Source organism: Lutjanus erythropterus, chromosome 10 (genome assembly GCF_056507025.1).
Source record: "Lutjanus erythropterus isolate fLutEry1 chromosome 10, fLutEry1.hap2, whole genome shotgun sequence".
Taxonomy (NCBI): Eukaryota; Metazoa; Chordata; class Actinopteri; order Lutjaniformes; family Lutjanidae; genus Lutjanus; species Lutjanus erythropterus.
This window is the reverse complement of record NC_139326.1, coordinates 14,571,798-14,590,556: the sequence shown is the minus strand read 5'-3', so window position 1 is coordinate 14,590,556 and position 18,759 is coordinate 14,571,798. Positions and strand designations below refer to the sequence as shown.

Sequence of the window (18,759 nt, the reverse complement as noted above, 5' to 3'; positions counted from 1 at the left end):
CCTTGAAATATTGGATTCCTAAAATGATAACATCTGTGTGTCTCGATCTCATCTTTAATCATGAATGAGGAGATCAAAATGTCACCCTCTATTGACTTCACCTTGACAAACTCAATGAACAGACGCTCTTGAAAGTCCACTTCGATGTCAGTGAAACTGGCATGAATGAAAGCTTACGTTTTTCTGGTGTGTTTTTCGTCTTTTTTAGAAAAGTTTGCCTGAATTCTGTCTCAAATTACTTACACAGGAGCTCTGCCACTTGAAATTCTATAGGCAGTTTGAGTCAGTGAAGTAAACATTGTTTCCTTACTAAAGTGTTTAGTTTTTAGCAACATTAGAAGAGGAAAAAAAAAAAGATGTTACTACAGCCACAAAGCAAGAAGTATTTATCCTCTCTTTGTTGTCCGAGGTTGTAGGTTTGTCTTTTTTTCTTTTTTTTTTATGGGGTCGGGAAGGAGATGTGTCATGTTTTTTAAGAGAGCCAGTTTGCCTGTGGGTGCATTTTTGTTGTCGTCAGGCAAGTCCCTGCACTGCAGCGCAGGCCTGCCCAAGTGGAGATTCTTTAGGAGGGAGATCTCTTTCTTCTCAAAGCGTCTTACCAAGAGCTATTAATTATTAACTGGGAGAGCTAACATCAAAGGAGCAGACTTGTGCTGAATTAAATGGGGGCTGGAGCCTGGCAGTGTGGTGCTGAGAGAAAAACTGGGTGAGAGGGAAAAGCCGAGCGAGATTTTCGCTCCGCTCGCTTTTGAACTTTTCCCCAGTACAAAAAAGTGAAAAGAAGAAAGAAAAAGAGCGATGTTAGTTTATGTAAAGGAGGCAGGACGAAAGAGAAAGTTGGAAGAGCTTGTGTTTATGGCGCGTTGCTGTTTTAATGTTTCAGTGTTTGACAAGGCTTTCATACATTGCTGGGAAAGATCGAATCAGTTTGCAGGGTTAATTAGCCTTTAATGAGCTATGAAAGCCAGATTCATAAACATCTTATCTGTGGATTAAACCGAGGGGAAATCTAATTGAGACGTAGCTCAAACACTTCAGATTCATGATGTTTATGTTTTCCTGAAGCTGATTCATGCTCCGAGTTGCATTCACAGAGCGTGGTACATATGCTGCCCCTTATACCGAATGCTTTTTGTTAGTTTGGTTCTGTTTTCCTCCTGCTGTGACTTGTTCATGCAGCAGTCGTCCCACCAAAGGCACCTGCAGTGAAGAAGACCCAGGCTGGGCCACGCAACTGTGTCTCTAAAAGTCAAATATTCTATATTTAGCGTCGCTGTTGACTCTGTTATTGATTCTGGAGAATGCAAATACCTCCGCTTCTCTTCTTGCTTTGGAGGAAAAAGAAATAGTAGACGGCTTTAAACAACACAAGGCTGCCATGTACTGCATATTGAGTAAAGTGGTTGGCAAAGTTGAATCCAAACTTACTTTAGCTGCACATGCTGCTATATTTAATCATTAACCTCTTTCTGAAGACTCGCAGCACACACAGGGAATGGGGGAAATAATATAACAACCCTATGGAAAAGAAGATCTAAGATAACATCACAATTACAGAGTGGATCATATGTCATTGCATGCCACTTAGCATTCATCAGCTATGCTATAGTTAAAAATTTAGCACTTTGATGTGAGTTTTAAAGCAGCAGGAAACAACTAACAGAGCTGCGAAGTGTCGGAATCAAAAAAATGTGCTGAGGAAAAAAAACATCACATTAAAACAGTCTAAAATCTAAACTCACTACTTTGACAAAGAGGCAGTAGTGGTTACAAGTAATGCTGAATAATTAGTTGATTGACAAAAATGTAACTAATAACGTCTTTTCAAAGTGTAAATCGCAAATATTTGTTTGATATCACAGGATTTCTGGTGGCTTTTTTCCACATTTTTTGACTTTTTTCCACACCCACAGCAGATTAATGAATGATTAAGACATACTTGCCATTCCACCTGATTTTCACAGGAGAGTTGTGCTCATAAGGAATACAGATGCTTTCATAAAGGGGACGAAGAGACTCTGAATGGTTGAAGAAGTATGAAAACGATGTCAAGACCCAGCTAAATACAAAACATTTAGAAAAGTGCGGCTCACCCCTGCAGTAGAGTTCGACGATCTATGCCAAGGATCAGTGCAGCTAATGGTGGACCAACACGTTACTAAGACTTCAGTCAGTTAGTTCTTCATGGTTCCCTCCTGCAACTTCATTGGATACTGCTGGATTTGTTCAAACAAAGTGCACATGGGGAATTAAGCATCAACTTGCTGAGAATACAAATGCAATTTTTAAAATTACACTTTTTAATGTTTGGGCTTGAGGGAAAGTCTTTACTATTTTCAAATAAAAAAAGGCGCAAATCTGAGAGAAGTGGTTTTGAAGTCCAGGTCAAGTCGCAGGTCTTTTGTCAAGTCAGGTCTAAAGTCATCAAATTTGTGATTAGAGTCCTAGTCATGTGACTAGAGTCCACATCTCTGTTTACAAGTGTTGGCGGTGTTGGTGTGGTCAGCTGAAAAGCTCTTCCTCTTTGCACAAAAGATGCACAAACTTGCTCAACATCCCATTGCTTGGTGTTGTTATTTCAGAAATCAACATGATGTATTGTGAAAAGAGTAATTGCGCCTCCCACGCACATACCACTTCCCCCCCTCGGTCTCCTCCTGCTCTCTCCGCGTTCTCCGCAAGTGCCCGCTGACTGCAGCGGTGACACTCTGCAGCCACTCGGCAGCAGAGTCACAGCACTGTACATTGTCACTTTGATCTTCACCCCCCCTCCTCCTCTTCCCTGCAGTTATGAAGAGCGCTGGCAAGAACCCAAGGGCACTTGATAATACCAGGATATGATCCCAGCCGCGCTATTTTAGATCATGTAGTGCAGACATCAAAACGTTGTCTAAATAGGGCACCGTGAATCAAGCGGGGTGAGAACGGGTTGTAGGGTGGAAAGCAGGAGTTAAGATAAAGGAACTCTTATTTTTTTCTGACGGGGGGGAAGCCAATTTGGATTCTGCGAGGAGATACTTGGGGTTCTGCAGATCCAAGCATTTCCTTTATCTCTTGCCTTTAGCAGAAGTCTTCAAAAGACCCCTGTGCTATGACTTTCCCTGCTCTCAGATGAAAGACGCTCACATTTTTAGCAGTTGGAAAACCATGATAACTTTATTCAACTTTTTCCTGAGCGTGCACAGCAGCATAACTCAGTTCAAATTCAGCTCCATGCCATGCAGAGTTGCATCACATGGAGCTGTGCATGCATTAGTTCTTCACACAGGGATGAAACTTTTAGCTTAAAGGGGCAGTTCACCCCAAAATCGAAGATTTTTCCTCTTACCTGTAGTACTATTTATCCATCTAGATTGTTTTGGTATAAAATGCCAACCTTAAAGATGCTTCCTTCTCGCAAATATAATGAAACGGCACATGGCTTGTGGTGCTCACAACTTAAAGAAAATACATTTGAAAACTCAACCCTAATGTTTCTCTCTCTTTGTTAATATTTTCTTTCACTTGCCTGGTCAGAGATGGACTTGTTTACTGTGACACAATGTGTTTACATCTTTAGTTAGTTGCTTCTTTTACTAGCCCTGTGTGACGCTTTTCTTGCTCTGGGCAGTGCTTATTGTTGAGCCCTGCATCATATTTGAGAGAAAGCAGGCATCTTTACAGCCAATATCTCCAAAACTCTGCAACTCACACCAAAACAATCTAGATGAAAAAATAGCTCCACAGGCAGGAGAAAAAATATGTATCTTAAACTTTGGGGTGAAATGTCTTTTTAATGTGGCGTGGATTCACTTAGAATGACATCATGAAGACAGGGACCACATTTGCATTCTAGCACATGTTATCAATGGGGTGTTTACTCCTTGTCTTTTGGTTTTCTTGCTCTTCTCTCTCATTTGCTCATTCCAGATGAGCTGCGCAGGGTTACACTCAGGCAGAGAACTCCCTCTAGTGGCCAGAGTTTGAATGTGAAAACTCGATCTTATGAAGTTGAGGGTTCAGTTTTGTCAGTGTGACCATATATTCTATGGCTTTTTTTCTGCACTGTTGTCAAATAAATATCTATCTAATGATCATTTTGTTCTGTGTTTGCAGGCAAAGAGAGCGGTGCAGCGTGGAGCCACAGCCGTCATCTTCGATGTGTCAGAGAATCCGGATGCCATCGACCAGGTTTGTGCACACCTACAAATTACCCAGGCATTCATACACAACACCGAAACGGTCTAATCTGTCCGCTTTTCACTTCTGAAGAGAGCTCAGCAGCATGCCCTGCCCTTCTGACTGGCTGTGTGTGTGTGCTGTTTGTGCAAACAATGATCTTTCTATCTTTAGTTCTGTTCAGAAGCATGTGGATCAGCCTTGCTCATTCAACCATTCCGGGGCCCTTTGAGCTCTCTAACTTGTGTTTGGAGAACTGAAAATGGATATCCAGGTTCAGCTTTCACTAGACCATGACCAAACTCTGTTGAGCTCATAATTGAACAGGTAGCGCACATTACCTCATCCCCTGAGAGCACAGATCTGTCTTTGAGTGCACATTTGGAGGGGCTACAGTCAGAACAAAGTGAATTTCTTGTCTTGCACACCCCAGACACTCACATTCCTCCTCCTTCCACTCTTTTCTTGCTGCCGTGTCGCTGCTGTTAAGAGGTATAATACATGAGTTGCTCCTCTGAGTGCCTTTGTCGCAAGAATTCTCCTGTGGTATTCATCCTCGCCACGCCAGGCCTGGACTTGCAGGTTTTTCTTTTTTTTTTCCCTCCCTCCTCGCCTCCTCTTCTCTGCCGCTGGGTCGTAAAGCGCGTAGCTGAGAGATAAAAGGGATTGCGCGGAGACCACATGAAAGGCATCGCTGGGCGGCTGTGTTAAATTCCCCCGAGAGGCTTTTCCAGTCAGAGCGGCCCGATCAGCAGAGACAGGACCCACAAGGCCGAGGGGCAGGGAGGAGGAGCTCAGGGAAGAATTAAGGTCCCGGGGCTGAAATTAGGAGGAAAGCTTTATGAAGTTTAATGTACTTGACCTCCTTTTTATCTCAATTAATACTGTACGTGAGGCCAAGTGCTGCTCATGGCTGAAACACTTTGGTTGTTTGGTTTGGGGAAAAGCTGAGTTTGTGATAAACTTTCTTTAAACAGATACGCTGTGCTGCACAAACAAGGATTGGTTATGTTGCACCAAACATGAAGACTAACTTAAAATTAAGAGAGCTTAACTTTAAACCTGTTTAGTTTTCACTCTAAACCTAGATTAAATTCAATGCTTTTGCATCAGTGTTTCAAACTCCAATTCATACTGTGAACCTACATTAACTTAGAATTTGCACTGGAGGTTTAACTTTAAAAGTGGCTGCCTGTATGAGATGGATTCAGCTAAAAAATAGTTCCAAGTTCAAGAGCCTCAACCCAGATTAGTTTGATGACACGTCTTCTTTCACACCAGTTGATCTGCTGAAACAGTCTGCTATTGCTGCCAGGCAGTCTCTTTTTTTGTATCTTCTATTATTTGGTCATATTTCTCCATATTTCTTTAGTTTGGCAGCAAACAATGCCATCTTTAGTTAACCTTTTAGTTAGCTAGCAAACAATGAAACCTTTTGTAAATGTTTTAGCTACCTAGGAAATAATGTAACATTTTGTTAACTTTTTAACTAGCTAGCAAACAATGCAATGTTTTGTTAATGTTTAAGATAGCTATCAAATAATGTAATGTTTTGTTAGCTTTTTAGCTGGCTATCAAATAATACAGTGTTTTGTTAAGGAATACAGAGCAGCTGTACAGTTTTCTCCTCTCTTTTATACTTACTAGGTCCCAACAGATCTTGAAATTACAATTTATTTTAATTTGAGAAAGCAACCATCTCCATATTGATTAAACTGTTTAATTTCAGTTTATATCAGTAAACTGTGAAACTGATATTAGTTTTTAATTTAACAGAGCTCTGTTTAATTTCAAACCTGGATTTACTCATATTAAACAGTTTTGTTAAACTCTGATTAGAACTAATCTTAGGTTTATTATAGAACTAGTAGTTGTACTTTTAAATGCTGTATTGTTTGTCAAAGGCCAAGCTGGAGGAGTCCTGGAGGAGTCGTTTCTCAAAGCAGGAGGAGCGGACCAAAATCAAACGAGATCAAAAGTCTCAGAGTCTATACTTTCAAACCAGAACATACAGTATTTCACTGGGGAACATGACGACAGCAGAAGAAATAGAAATGCGAATATCCTCGGTATTTCCCTTGGGCTTTTCAAATTACAGATTCCAACCAGCAGACGAGAGGAGAGAACGGAGGTGGAGTAAAGGAGTATGTCAACTGACTCAAAAGCCAGCCAGAGCATACTATTCATTGACTGTTTCCTCTGGCTCTCTCTGGCAAACTGCGACCACACTTTCCATGTCTCGAGCCTATAGGTCATTTTCTCTCTTCGGTAGAAGAGGAGTTCATTCATTGCCTTTTACATTCAGACAGTTCACATGCATTTGGGCAAAGTTCCCAAACTTTTTGCTTACATTATGTCTACTTGTAGCCCTTCATCACACATTGACGTTGTCAGTCAGTTCTGAGCAGTTCAGCCACTAATGGTGATTTTTAGATTATTACATTTGCAACAACAGCCTAAACTCTCAACCTGTGTATGATTAAAAGCCTTTAATATTGCACAGTTGACACCATTGCATGTCAGATACAAGCCCAGCCTTTGACACTGTGATGGAGGCTTTTAGCTGCAACACGCTGATGTCAAGCATGCTGTATTAAAAACAAGACGTAATCCTTTTCTTTTTTGTCTTACGTTTGAATCATTAAGAGTGTAGCAGAACTATGTTTTTCTTGTTTCTTGCAGTCTTCGCACAGCTACTCAGGTTTATCTTGTGAGGTTGGGTGCCACTGTATCACAATGCACAATCTAAATTGCAATCTTTTTTTATCAATTATGACAATATTGCATTAAAGATAATACACAGGTGTTAAAATGGTGCCTAAAATCTAATAATAAGTTGTAAACAGAAGTAAAAAAAATATCTTAATCAGAAAATAGCTCTTTTCGAGTTCTCACAACTCAATCTACCACGGAAGAGTCCTGAGAAGTAATTCGTCAACCGTAGTGTGGATCTGCTAGTCAGTGAGGTTATCTGAAGTTTGTAAATGGAAGTAAGAGGATATGAAATACTGCGATCTTTACGATTTGCCTGAGAAGTTTTGGAAGCCTTAGATCATGATATGGATCTGAAATGGCCCACCTGTAGATTAAAAAAAAGGTTTGATATCTGTATTTGATGTATTTTTCTGTCTCCATTTTTCAGCTCAACCAGGTTGCCGAGGATCCTCTGAAGCGGCCGGTGGTTTACGTGAAGGGCAACGACGCCGTCAAGTTGATGAACATCGTCAACAAGCAGAAAGTGGCTCGCGCTCGGATACAACACAGACCACCGAGGGTAAGGGCTCCTGCCAAAACCCCAAACCGCTCCATGTAGATGACACGCATGTGTGTATGTGTGAGACTAATGTAAGGCACATGTGAGGAACATGAGGACGAGGTGGACGTGTTTGTGAGGCCAAACGTCGCTGAGAAATTTTGTAGATGTGAAGACAAACTACATTCCAGCTGTGAAATCTGACCCTCCTCCTTTCTTCTCTGCTCTCGGCTGCCCCGAGGCCGAGGACTTTTCTGCAGCGCTGTGGAAGATTAATATCAGCCATTCAAAGAGCTGTTTGTTTGCTTGGAATATTTGATAAGAGTGCAGCACACTTTGAGGTCAAATGACTTGACATAATGAAAGCCCGAGAGAAAGGACCGTCCGATAAGAGGCATTTTTCTGATGAAGAATAAAACAATCTGTTCATTCTCAGGGACTTCTGAGCAGCTGTTTTGTGGGCTGAATTTATTTTAAATTAACAACCCCTTGAAGTCAGTGGACCTCTACCTCTCAAGATAAAGCTCAAGATAAAGATGTCAAATCTACTATTTTTCTTGTCTTGATTATTCTCTTGATTAGTTTGTGAAATGTCAAAAGTAAGAGGGAAAAAATTCCTGTCATGTTCTTCCAGAAGCCAGAGTGATATATTTAAACTGCTTGTTTTGTCCAGCCTAAAGTCCAACAAGATGTTCGGTCTACAATGATTATAAAGCAAAGAAAACAGTCACATTTGAGAAAGAGGAAGCTCATGTTTGGCTTTGTAATTGATCGATATGTTTTTTTCCATGGTGCTGATTTTTAGAGAACAGAACGGCTGATGGTCGATACATAATGCCAATATCAAAGTAAAGAAAAGTGACATATAATTGCATTATTTCACGTATATTACAATGTTATATGTTACTGTGCATAATAATCATATACAATATTACGGTATATGATTATCATGGGCAAAACCAAAACAATTAATTAAGAAAATAGTTGGTTATTCATTTTCTGTCTATCTGTTGGTTCTGATTGGTCTAAGAAGGAAACAAAAGAAAATAAGATGGAAATGAACTGCATGAATAATCAACCATGTATTTACTCTGGAAAGCACCACTAAGTTGTGTGTAAAGTTGCCAATTTCCTTTGTATTTGCAGAGTAAAGAGTCACATGAGTCACATCACTGAATGCTCTGGTTTGTGAGCAGCTAACAAAGCTATAATCAAATATCCTCAACCGCCAGTGAACTGAAATGAAAGAAGCACCTCTTTTAAGGCTCAATAACCCCTCTAGTAACCCCTTAAATAACCAACTTCATGTGAAGATTATTTGACAAATTTGTGTTTCTCTCGCCCTCCTTTTCCACAGCAGCCCACGGAATATTTCGACATGGGCATCTTCCTGGCGTTCTTCGTGGTCGTGTCACTGGTTTGCCTCATTCTGCTCATCAAGATCAAACTCAAGCAGAGGAGAAGCCAGGTTAGTGTCTAAAACACACTCATCACCACTACAACACAACTTGAGAATCTTTATTTATTATCCCAGTTTGAGTCACACAGGACTCATTACATAAAAAAAAAACACACCCAAATACACAGCACTCGGCCTTGTTTTTCCAGTCAACACGACTTTACTCAGAGTTGCAGGCGTTGAGTCAGGCGACAGTAGCTCTTTCAGCTGACTGATTCCTCTCGTGTGTTGACAGAAAGCTCTCGGTGGAGGCTTACGTCTGGCGCATGAATCAGGATAAGCATTTAATTAAGGCTGATAAGAAGGTGGTTGCTGGAGACAAATGCAGAGAAATGTCACAACAGAGCAGAAAACCTGCAGCGGCATCCGTTACGACAGGTGTAATCCTGCCAGCACACGTGTGTGTGTGTGTGTGGGTGTGTAATGGGTGTGTGTGTCTGTGTGTGTCACAGCAGCAGATGACTTGGTCGTGACTTCCTTCGGCGGTTAATTAACAGCTCACACCAAGGGCGACTTTTTCACTTTTCCTTCCTGAAATGTGAAAAATTAATGAGCCTCCTGTGGAGTAAATATTGTTTACGCAGCGTTAACATTTTCTATCCAATTTAACTGTAAAGATAAGAAATAAACTCAGAATAGTTTTGGGTGTACGGACAGATTCCTCAAGGGTTTGCCCTCACAAGACTTCAGTTAATTACAAAGTGAAAATACAGATTTTTGAGCCCTCATGTTTCATGTTTGTCAACCCTGTGGTGAGCAACTTTCATGCCAAAGTTCATCAGTCTCTTGCTCACCAGGATGTCTGCATGTCCTTAAAAAGCCTACAATTATATAGTTGTGAGGAAACACCCTCTGAAGACCTGATTTAGTTGAGCCTGAGCATAAATAACTAGCCATTCAGGTTCTAAATCACAATGTCTGCTTCACATGTGAATCATTAAGCTTAATCCAAGTAAGTAGTTCTGTATTTCACAACCTAGGAGTCATAATTTTTTCTAATAAGTAACATTTTTACAGCAACACGAAGCAAATTAGAGATAAAAGGAAATGAGAGAGTTGCTAATGCATCAGTCAGTCAAAGCAAAATGATGAAAACTCTCAAATAATGACATGAGCCGCAAGTTCGAAAACTCACAGTTCAAATAGCAAACACGTAATGAAAACTGACGTATTGACATTTAACAGGATGCCGCCTGAAAAACATAATCACTGACTTAATCATTTCGACAGTTGTGTCATTTTATGAACTTATTTTGACTCTGAGAAAATCAAACGTGGCCCATCGAACGTGCAGATACTCCCGCCTCCTGACCCCGTCCCACCTTCCTCTCCACCACAGAGCTCCATGAACAGAATGGCCATCCAAGCCTTGGAGAAGATGGAGACGAGAAAGTTCAAGGCCAAAGGAAAGGGCCAGCGCGAGAGCAGCTGTGGAGCCTCTGATTCACTGAGCAGCAGCTCCACCTCTGACTGCGCCATCTGTCTGGAGAAGTACATCGATGGGGAGGTGAGAAAAGACATTTACCCTTTGAATTCATCCCTTTATCTGCTCTGGTATGATTCAAACTGTGCTATTAATTGCCATAAAGTGCGCACAAACAAAATGAATATAAAGGTAGACATGTCTCGTCTTGATGTTCATATCAAGTCCATCTTCATGTATTGGTAGCTAATAAGACTGACCAAACACACAAAACACAGTTTTTGTCTAGAATTTTCTGGGGTGCAACGATATTAACACCTTAAAGTGCGATAATACTATGATTAAAAAGTCCACAATATTTATTATGATATCGAAAAAAACTAAGAAAAGTTACTTGAGAAAATGGCCTTTATTAAATATTAATCTGAAATAAATATGTAACTAACTTAAAGTGTTACTGCATTTTTCCCTCAATAAAATAAAATAAAATATAAATGTCCTGCCATGACCCAAGCATGTGCAAAAAAATTGGTGTGAATAGTCTTTTGCAATGAATATTTGAATTATGTGCAACTGCAAAGCAAATCAATGCAACACTCGGTAGCAGTGTCTTAGTCTTATTTTATAAAAATAAAATAAGAAAAATACATGAATTAACCACATAATTTTGATGATATTTGCGTTGTCCAGTGAAGTACTGAGACGTTTTTTTGTGCGATATTTGATGAATTGTTACATCCCTTGTAATTTTTAATTCTCCAACTTTCTAGCAAATTTTCCAGTTTCAAGAGTCATTACTACACGTTCCTATACTGAATTAATCATTGAGATTTCATGAGAAGAAAAACATCTCCGCATTTATTCTGGATTTTAAAAGACAAAAGAATATTGTTTAAAAAGGACAAAAATACTGTTTTCATCCAAACATCCAAAATACTTTTTTTTTTTAATATACCTGTAAGAAGTTATTGTTTTAAAATTAATATTAGGAGCATAATCAGCAGCTTGTTTGCACAACGTTTGCCACATAAGTATTTTAGTTATTGAAGCAGAAAATGGAGCTGTTCCTTTTAAAATCTATATTTCTTTAAAGAGCATTTGTTAAAAAGTATCATGTTTAAGAAGAAATTAAAAGAAAGCAAAAGTTACGATGCAGATTCATGACCAGAGGAGCATCATTCAGTGTTGGTGAAGGCTTCTTATCCGAAGATGTCTTACAGAAGACTGCGTGCAAAAGTGAACCATGCAGGAACCAAACCTCTTCACTCTGGCAGTGTTCGTGTGGTCATCTACCCACTGAGCTTATTTTCTTTTCATTACATATTCTGTAGACATGAAACATAATGCACTTCTGTGGACAATAGAATGGAAGTTCCCCTGATGTGCTCGGGGACCGCAGTCCTGCGATCTTCGGTGACGTTCTTTCCGGTGCCTTTTAGATGTTTAGTTCAGTCTTTCAGAGCACCTGGAGAGATAACGGTACCCAGAGTGCACTGGGTTGTGATAATGCTTCCTGTTTTTATAGTGTGGCCTTCTTTAATCCTTAAAGGAGTCATTGTCAAAATATGTACCCTAATCTTGGACCTTTTAAGGGCTTACTGTAACGGCGTTGCTCATCCTCAACACGGACGCTGGAGGGACAAACCCCAGTGCCCACGGGGACATAGCTGGTGTATGTGTGTGTGTTTTTTGTGGTTATGTGTCTCTTCGGTAAGGAGGAGAAGAAAACACAACAAAGCATGGCGCCAGTATTGCACAGAGGAAGTGGCGATATAAAAGGCTGAATGGCATCAAAGCAGTTTCTGAGCAGTGAAGCAGGCAACAAAAGCTTGGGTGGAAAAGAGCCTGAAGATGAGTCACATTAAGCCATAGAGTAAAGTATTTATGGCAGTCAAAGAGCTCTCACTGGAGAAGAGCATTATAATTCATATTCACCGTGCTCCTGCTTTTGTGTCTTGGAATTCCTCCATACCAATTCTCCATCTGAATACAAAGCGTTGCATTCTTTTCATATCAATCCTCAAGTGCAAACCTCTTGTTTGTTTTGTTGCAGAAAGTGGTGACATTGAGCATCAAAGTTGTATTTGTACTGTGGGGTGGTGTCTCGTTAAGAGTTTTGTTTGTGGCATGATGTAAAGTTGGCAGCTCAGAGGTAAAAACTTGATTAGGCTTAAACCGTCACCACAGTTGACAGTTTTGAATAGCTCTGCTGCCACCCTCTGGACGTTCACACACTCAACCCCACATTTACTCAACCTCTGAGAAATTCAACTGTGCTGCAGTTTGTCTAATGTCCTTAACATTCGATATTAGATGTTTGTATTTGTGCACCTGCTGTAAGGAGATATTGAGGACCTTTTTATTGTTTAATTCATTAACTTATTTAGCACACAATTTACCTGTATTAATTGGAACATCTGATATTAAGTTCAAATAAAATAATTAATGTAATTTTAATCAAGATCAGGCACAATCTTGAGTTTAGTTTTATTAGTATAGCGCCACATTATAACAAAGTTATCACAGGGCACTTTTCATATAGAGCAAGTCTATATCATACTCTTAATAAACCCAATTGTTCCCACCAAAAGTAAGCAGTTAGGTGACTGTGGTGAGGAAAAACTTTCTTTAAACAGGCAGAAACCTTAAGGAGATTTAGACTCTTTATTAATGGCAGGCAGCCATCTACTGGAAAGTCTTAAGCTCACTCTTGGACATTTGCCATTACTGTATTTGCTGCTATTTGTACTTTACAGATGACAGTACAGATAAAATCTTATTATTAAATCATGTGTTTTCCTCTACAGGAACTGCGGGTTATCCCCTGTGCTCACAGATTTCATAAGAAATGTGTCGACCCCTGGCTGCTCCAGCATCACACCTGTCCCCACTGTAGACACAACATCATTGGTGAGTTGGTGCACCTCCAACTAGTTTGCTTTGATGTTTAGATAAAAAAAACTCTGGCAGCATCAGAAACACTTGCTCCCTGGTTATAAAGAGAGAAAAGTTAATTTTAATTTGCGAGATTCTTAATGTTACATTATTTCGTTTCACAGAGCAAAAGAAGGGAAATCCAGGACCAGCATGCATGGACCCTGGCAACCCAGTCCATGGCCGCCAGCGGGTGGTGCTGCCAGTCCATTATCCTGGCAGGGTGCACCGAGCAGGCCAGGTGACAGCCTACCCAACCAGAACCAGCATGGACCCCCACGGCAACCCCATCACCGTGCTCACTGTGGACCAGCACCCAGACCCTCAAGGTCTGTACCCACCCCAATCAACATCCGCCTTCCTCCGGAGCTACCACCCCACCCTCCATCTGGACCACTCACTCAACCCCCACCACTGCGGATTAGAGCACCGCGGACCCCCCGCCTACCCAGCACAGCCACATCATGCTGCTTTTAAACGACCCAAGTTCCATGGTCGCAACTTTTCCCGAGCAGCCTGCTTCTCGCAGTACGAGACTATGTACCAGCACTACTATTTTCAGGGGTTGACTTTCCCTCAACAGCCCGAGGGCAGCCAAGGGCCTGCCATGGCAGGGCAGCTTGGTGGAGGAGGAGGGGCCCACAAGGGCCACCACAGCAGGGCCTTTCAGCAGGGGCTTTTATACCCCACAGTGGTACACATGGCACCTGCCTCTTCCTCAAGGATAGGTGATACTGGCAGCACTTCTGGCCTGAGCTGTTACCATGGCCACCGCTCGGTGTGCAGCGGTTACCTTGCTGACTGCCCTGGTAGTGACAGCAGCAGCAGCAGCTCAGGCCAGTGCCACTGCTCCTCTAGCGACTCCATGTTGGACTGTACTGAAGTCAGCAACCAAGGGGTGTACGGTAGCTGTTCCACCTTCCGCAGCTCGCTGAGCAGTGACTATGATCCTTACGTCTACCGGAGTAAGAGTCCGTGTAGAGGCTCCATGGGGGAGGCAGGGGCTGGGTCTTGCACCACAGCTCTGGCTGAGGACTCGCCGTCCCCTGCTCCCTTGGGACATGACTGCCTCCAGCTCCCTCCCGGAGCTTCGGGATATAACTCGGGGGACCACCTCTCCAACTGCAGCTTGGAGCCCAACTACAGCAGTCGCTCATCACTGGAACCCAGGGAGAACAGCAACACTAGCACTACCTCAGCCGGGGCTCCAGAGGCCACCGGAGCAGACAGGGGGAAAGGGGCGCAGGAGGAGTCAGGGGAGCTTGGGGCTGCAGCCTGTAGCTGCTGTTTCGAGGTTCTTCCTCCCAACGTGGAGTGCAAAGGGCAGGACTCGGACCAAGCTGGGCCTCTGGCCACAGGACGCTTTCACAGGGGGGTGGACTTCCAGAGCTCAACCTCCAAGAACTACTTTGCTCCTGAGCACATGTGCCCTTCCTCAGAGCAGGTCAGCTACGAAGGGCTGCCTTGCTGCTTCTACAAAGAGATGAAGGTCCACAGGGCCGCAGCAGGGCGTTACACAGAGGACTACGCTGTTAATGTGCAGTACGCACATGCAGACTCAGAGGCCTGTTCTGGGCAGGGCTGCTGTGAACTCAACCAGAGGATACCCATAATTCCTGAGGACACAGATTGTGAATTGGGCACAGGGGCAGAGACCCAAAGCAGTTTACTGCCCATCAGTGTCACAGTGGAGGCTGAGGTGCGGACAGGGGAGCGAAACGAGCCCAGGGAGGGGTACTTCACCTCAGGACAGTTTAGAGGTCAGCCATACCCTCAGGAGGAGGAGACCAGGGCTTTGTTCCACCCTCAGCTCTCTGTGAGCCCCACTGCACTGGGAGGCAGTACTTCAACACATGAGGGAGGTCTGGGTTTATGAACTCGAGCCCAGAGAGAAGGGACTCAGTCAGAAGTATGTATTTGGTACCGTATCAGTCAGTCAGTCAGTCAATCATTGAAACCCTCAGCTGCCTTGTTCTAATCTTGCTCTCTGAGCGCTGAATGTTATCATCTTAGATTGTGTGGATTTCTACTGAAATGGCCTGTCATCTTGAGATATACAGTGTATAAAGTTCATTCCTGTGGTCACAAATGTCTCAAACTATGTTACCATAGCACTGAGACACAGTGATACTACAAATATGGATGGAGGTTGTTAACTGAAACTAGAAGTAGGATGTTATTGTCATCTATTTGCAGACCATCAAGGGTTAGGCCCCTTCAGCAAAAAGTAATCCAGGCCAATTTCTTGAGCAATATATCTAGACTAGAGATGGGACCGATCCAATTTAATATTGGGGACCGATAATGACGCAGGTCATTCACTGGATAGCTGACTCACATCATCAGTCCACAATGTGATCTTTTTTTCCACTTGTAAATACTTTGCTAAACAGTGCGAAATGAAAGATGAATAGCACTTAGAGATATCACCTACTACATATTAGCATAGCCCATATAGCACAGTTGTTGGAGGATACCATACAAGTTCCATTACACAAATTAAACAAGCTTTCCAGATTGATGAAAACTCTGACTGGATGTGCATCAACTGACACAGAACTTTTCACCAACGTTTCAACCTCATGCATCCTTACAGATAATACAAATAGTAAAAATAATAATCAAGAAGGAAGAGCACTGCTATTAGTGTAGTATCAGTACCACCATATATCCAAATTCGGGTATTGGGAATCTGATTAGAACTGAAAAAAAAAAGTGGATCGGCGCATCTCTAATCTAGACCCTCATCTTTTGTGCAAGATCTAGGCATCTGAAATTTTCTCTACAAAAAAAAAATACACTCTTAATTCACAAACAGCTACATGTATATGTGCGCACATGAACACTGACTGCCTATAAAGCTTCAACCACCAACTCAAATAGGTTGTACGGACATAGCTATACCAAAACAGAAAGACATGATTGTTTGTTTTGTTTTTTGTTTTTTTTACTTTTTTCAAGAGCAGGGAAATGGGTCTTTGTAAGTGTCTGTGACCCACACATTTCTCTGAGGAGAAGAAGCTATATATTACAGAAAAAAATGCATAGAAATGTGAATGCAAGGCTGACACTGGTCTCTATTCAACTTAATACAGAATTTGTATTATGCATTGCATTTCTGTCCAGTAGTGGCCTACCTGTATGATATGTGCCAGAGCAACATGAAAGCCTTACGCTGGTAAGCTGTTTGTAGCAATATCTAAAAGACACTGCACCACTTTTAGTCCAGACTAAATCGTCAGTGTCTCGGGGTCAGTAGATTTCTTCAAAAGTAGAGTGTAGCACTCTACCTCTTGTTTGGAAGCCCTTAAAAGCGTATTCTTGCTGTCACTTACCCAATTTCCTCAATGAGGCATGCTCTAATAAATATCTATAAAGGTTTTAGTGTGTATCAACAGGCCAAAGGAAAGTAGCTGGAAAAGACTCATATTTCATAAGGGTTTCTTATTGTACTGTGACTTTTTTTTTTTTTTTTAAACGATGCAGTTATACATACCACAGTGTATCCGTTTGAATCATATCGTGCCATGCATAATACATACTCGCGATATCAATGCTTGTCATTCATGCCTTTCTGTTTGTCCTGCAGACTGTTTTTATACTGTTTCTATGAAATATACACATTCTCTACAAAGAGGAAAACTTTCTGAAATAACCCTATTTATAAGTTAACCCAGTGCTGTAATCAAGTGAGAATCTAATCTTGCCTTTTGAATAGAGATATGTACCTACTGCAAATATAACATTTTGGGGTACTTGAGTCACTATTTAATTTGTTTTTTGTTATTGTTTCTAGCACTTAAGAAGATTAAAATGTGTACAAAAATTAATATTTTTTAATTTTTTAAGAATATAATTATTTTCTGTCATTACCATTACAAATGTTTTAAAAAAGGCTAGAAATCAATCTGTGTATATTTCTGTACCTGTATAGCAAACACATTTCATAAATGGAAATATGTTCTCTGAATATTTATTTACTAATATATTTATCTTTAAGCCATGTCTTATGTTCAGAGTGTATGAACGTTTGAGTTATTTGGTTGCTTTTTATTTTGAGAAAAAAATCACTAACATGAGACTTTGTATATACATGGTAATTGCACACAAGACGATTAAATCTTCTCTGACCAAAAAACTGATTTTAAAAACTTTAGTACCATACAGTTTTGTAATTAAAGTGTACAAAGATCTGTAAAATATACAGTTTTATTCAAGTAACTCGTGTTGTGCTGTCCTCCTTTCCATTAATTGCATTCTGCATTGAGATTTCTACTTTTTGCTTCCTGAAGTCAGTTAGGTGTAGTAACTGTATTATCATTAGTTGTAATAATTTGCCTTCTGCAGCTTTGAGAACAATCCATTCAGATACTGTGATCAACTTTTTGCAAGTTTTATTATTCACCGCAAAGACATAGGTACAATAGTTCAACAAGGACAAAATATTCAAAACTGACTATTCGAATAGTTTCTCATTTTTCAGTTAACACTGACCACAGACTCAGTGACATTGTGGTTTTTAGTGTGGCATTCTTTACACCAATATTGGTATCAAGTGTAGTTTTGCAGTTTTCTGTACAGTAGAGTCTATAAATATGTCCACTGACCTCTTATTTTCTCTCATGGTGCAATGGCATCTGCAGAGAGGAGCTCCGGGGCTTCATGCTCTCAAGTTCATGTCTGAATGCTCTGCAGACAGTTCATCGTACAGGCAGAAAAGCCTGAAACACAGAGCCAGCCTTTTTTGCTCATTGGCTTTTTATACAAGGCGATCCTGTCTCACAGCTTGAACCCAGAGTGAAGAGCGACAACTCCGCCAGTGAAGTTGTGGTACTGCACACAGTAGAAACCTGCGTCCTCGATCATTCCCTTAAACTCCTCCTGCAGAAGAACAAGAGCAGAGGAAATCATTACTGCACCATGTCAGAGTGGTGTTTGGCATAAAAAATTAAACATAATGAAACTATAACAAGAATAAATTTAAACTTAGGAACATATAGTTGCAAATACTGCTAAAAGAATTAGTTATTCAATCCATAATCACATTATCTCATTAAAAGATCTGGTTCCGATTTGCGTCTTTTATCTGTATGAATTAATTGTTACATAAACATTAATATCTGCTTGTCAGACAAAAAGAACACTTGACTCTGACAGTGTGTTGGACATTTCTGACTGACAGTCAATGGAATGAATAAATTAGCTCTTAATTGCAGTTCCACTAGCAAAAGTAATACAACATAAAAACAATACTTGTCTATTGAAAACACCTAAAAACAGGAAAAAGATGACAAGAAAAAAAACTTCAACAGAAGTAGCACAGTGGAAAATTGTACATTAAGATCTGTACAATCAAAAGGGGAGTTAAAAAAAAATTAAAATAGTCTCAACTTGGAGTGAATCATGTTCAAATTGAGAATAGAAACATACAAATAGGCAAACAGCAATAAAAGAATCATTTTTTCTCACCTGGTCGGGGAACTTGCGAATGCTTTCTACCAGATACTGGTATGACTTCCAGTCTCCAGCAAT

General features: G+C 40.9%; 2 protein-coding genes across 3 annotated transcripts in view; one reads left to right on the top strand and one right to left on the bottom strand.

The window, feature by feature from the left end:
- Positions 1-17,448, top strand: part of znrf3 (zinc and ring finger 3) — an 84,390-nt gene extending 66,942 nt beyond the window's left edge. Inside the window, exons 3-8 of one of the 2 annotated variants that reach the window (XM_084728355.1) lie at positions 4,096-4,170; positions 7,301-7,432; positions 8,772-8,879; positions 10,210-10,377; positions 13,101-13,203; positions 13,353-17,448. In XM_084728355.1, coding sequence (XP_084584481.1) covers positions 4,096-4,170; positions 7,301-7,432; positions 8,772-8,879; positions 10,210-10,377; positions 13,101-13,203; positions 13,353-15,103 — 2,337 coding nt within the window. In that variant the 3' untranslated portion in view covers positions 15,104-17,448. Of the gene's footprint in view, positions 1-4,095; positions 4,171-7,300; positions 7,433-8,768; positions 8,880-10,209; positions 10,378-13,100; positions 13,204-13,352 lie in introns of both variants that reach the window. The other variant, XM_084728354.1, reaches the window with a different exon arrangement.
- A 295-nt stretch (positions 17,449-17,743) lies between these two features.
- The window catches only part of coq5 (coenzyme Q5, methyltransferase), a 16,148-nt gene continuing 15,132 nt past the window's right edge, over positions 17,744-18,759 (bottom strand). Inside the window, exons 6-7 of the mRNA XM_084729488.1 lie at positions 18,697-18,759; positions 17,744-18,108 (exon numbers count right to left, since the gene is read on the bottom strand). The exon at positions 18,697-18,759 is cut by the window's right edge and continues 49 nt beyond it. Coding sequence (XP_084585614.1) covers positions 18,007-18,108; positions 18,697-18,759 — 165 coding nt within the window. The 3' untranslated portion in view covers positions 17,744-18,006. The remainder of the gene's footprint in view (positions 18,109-18,696) is intronic.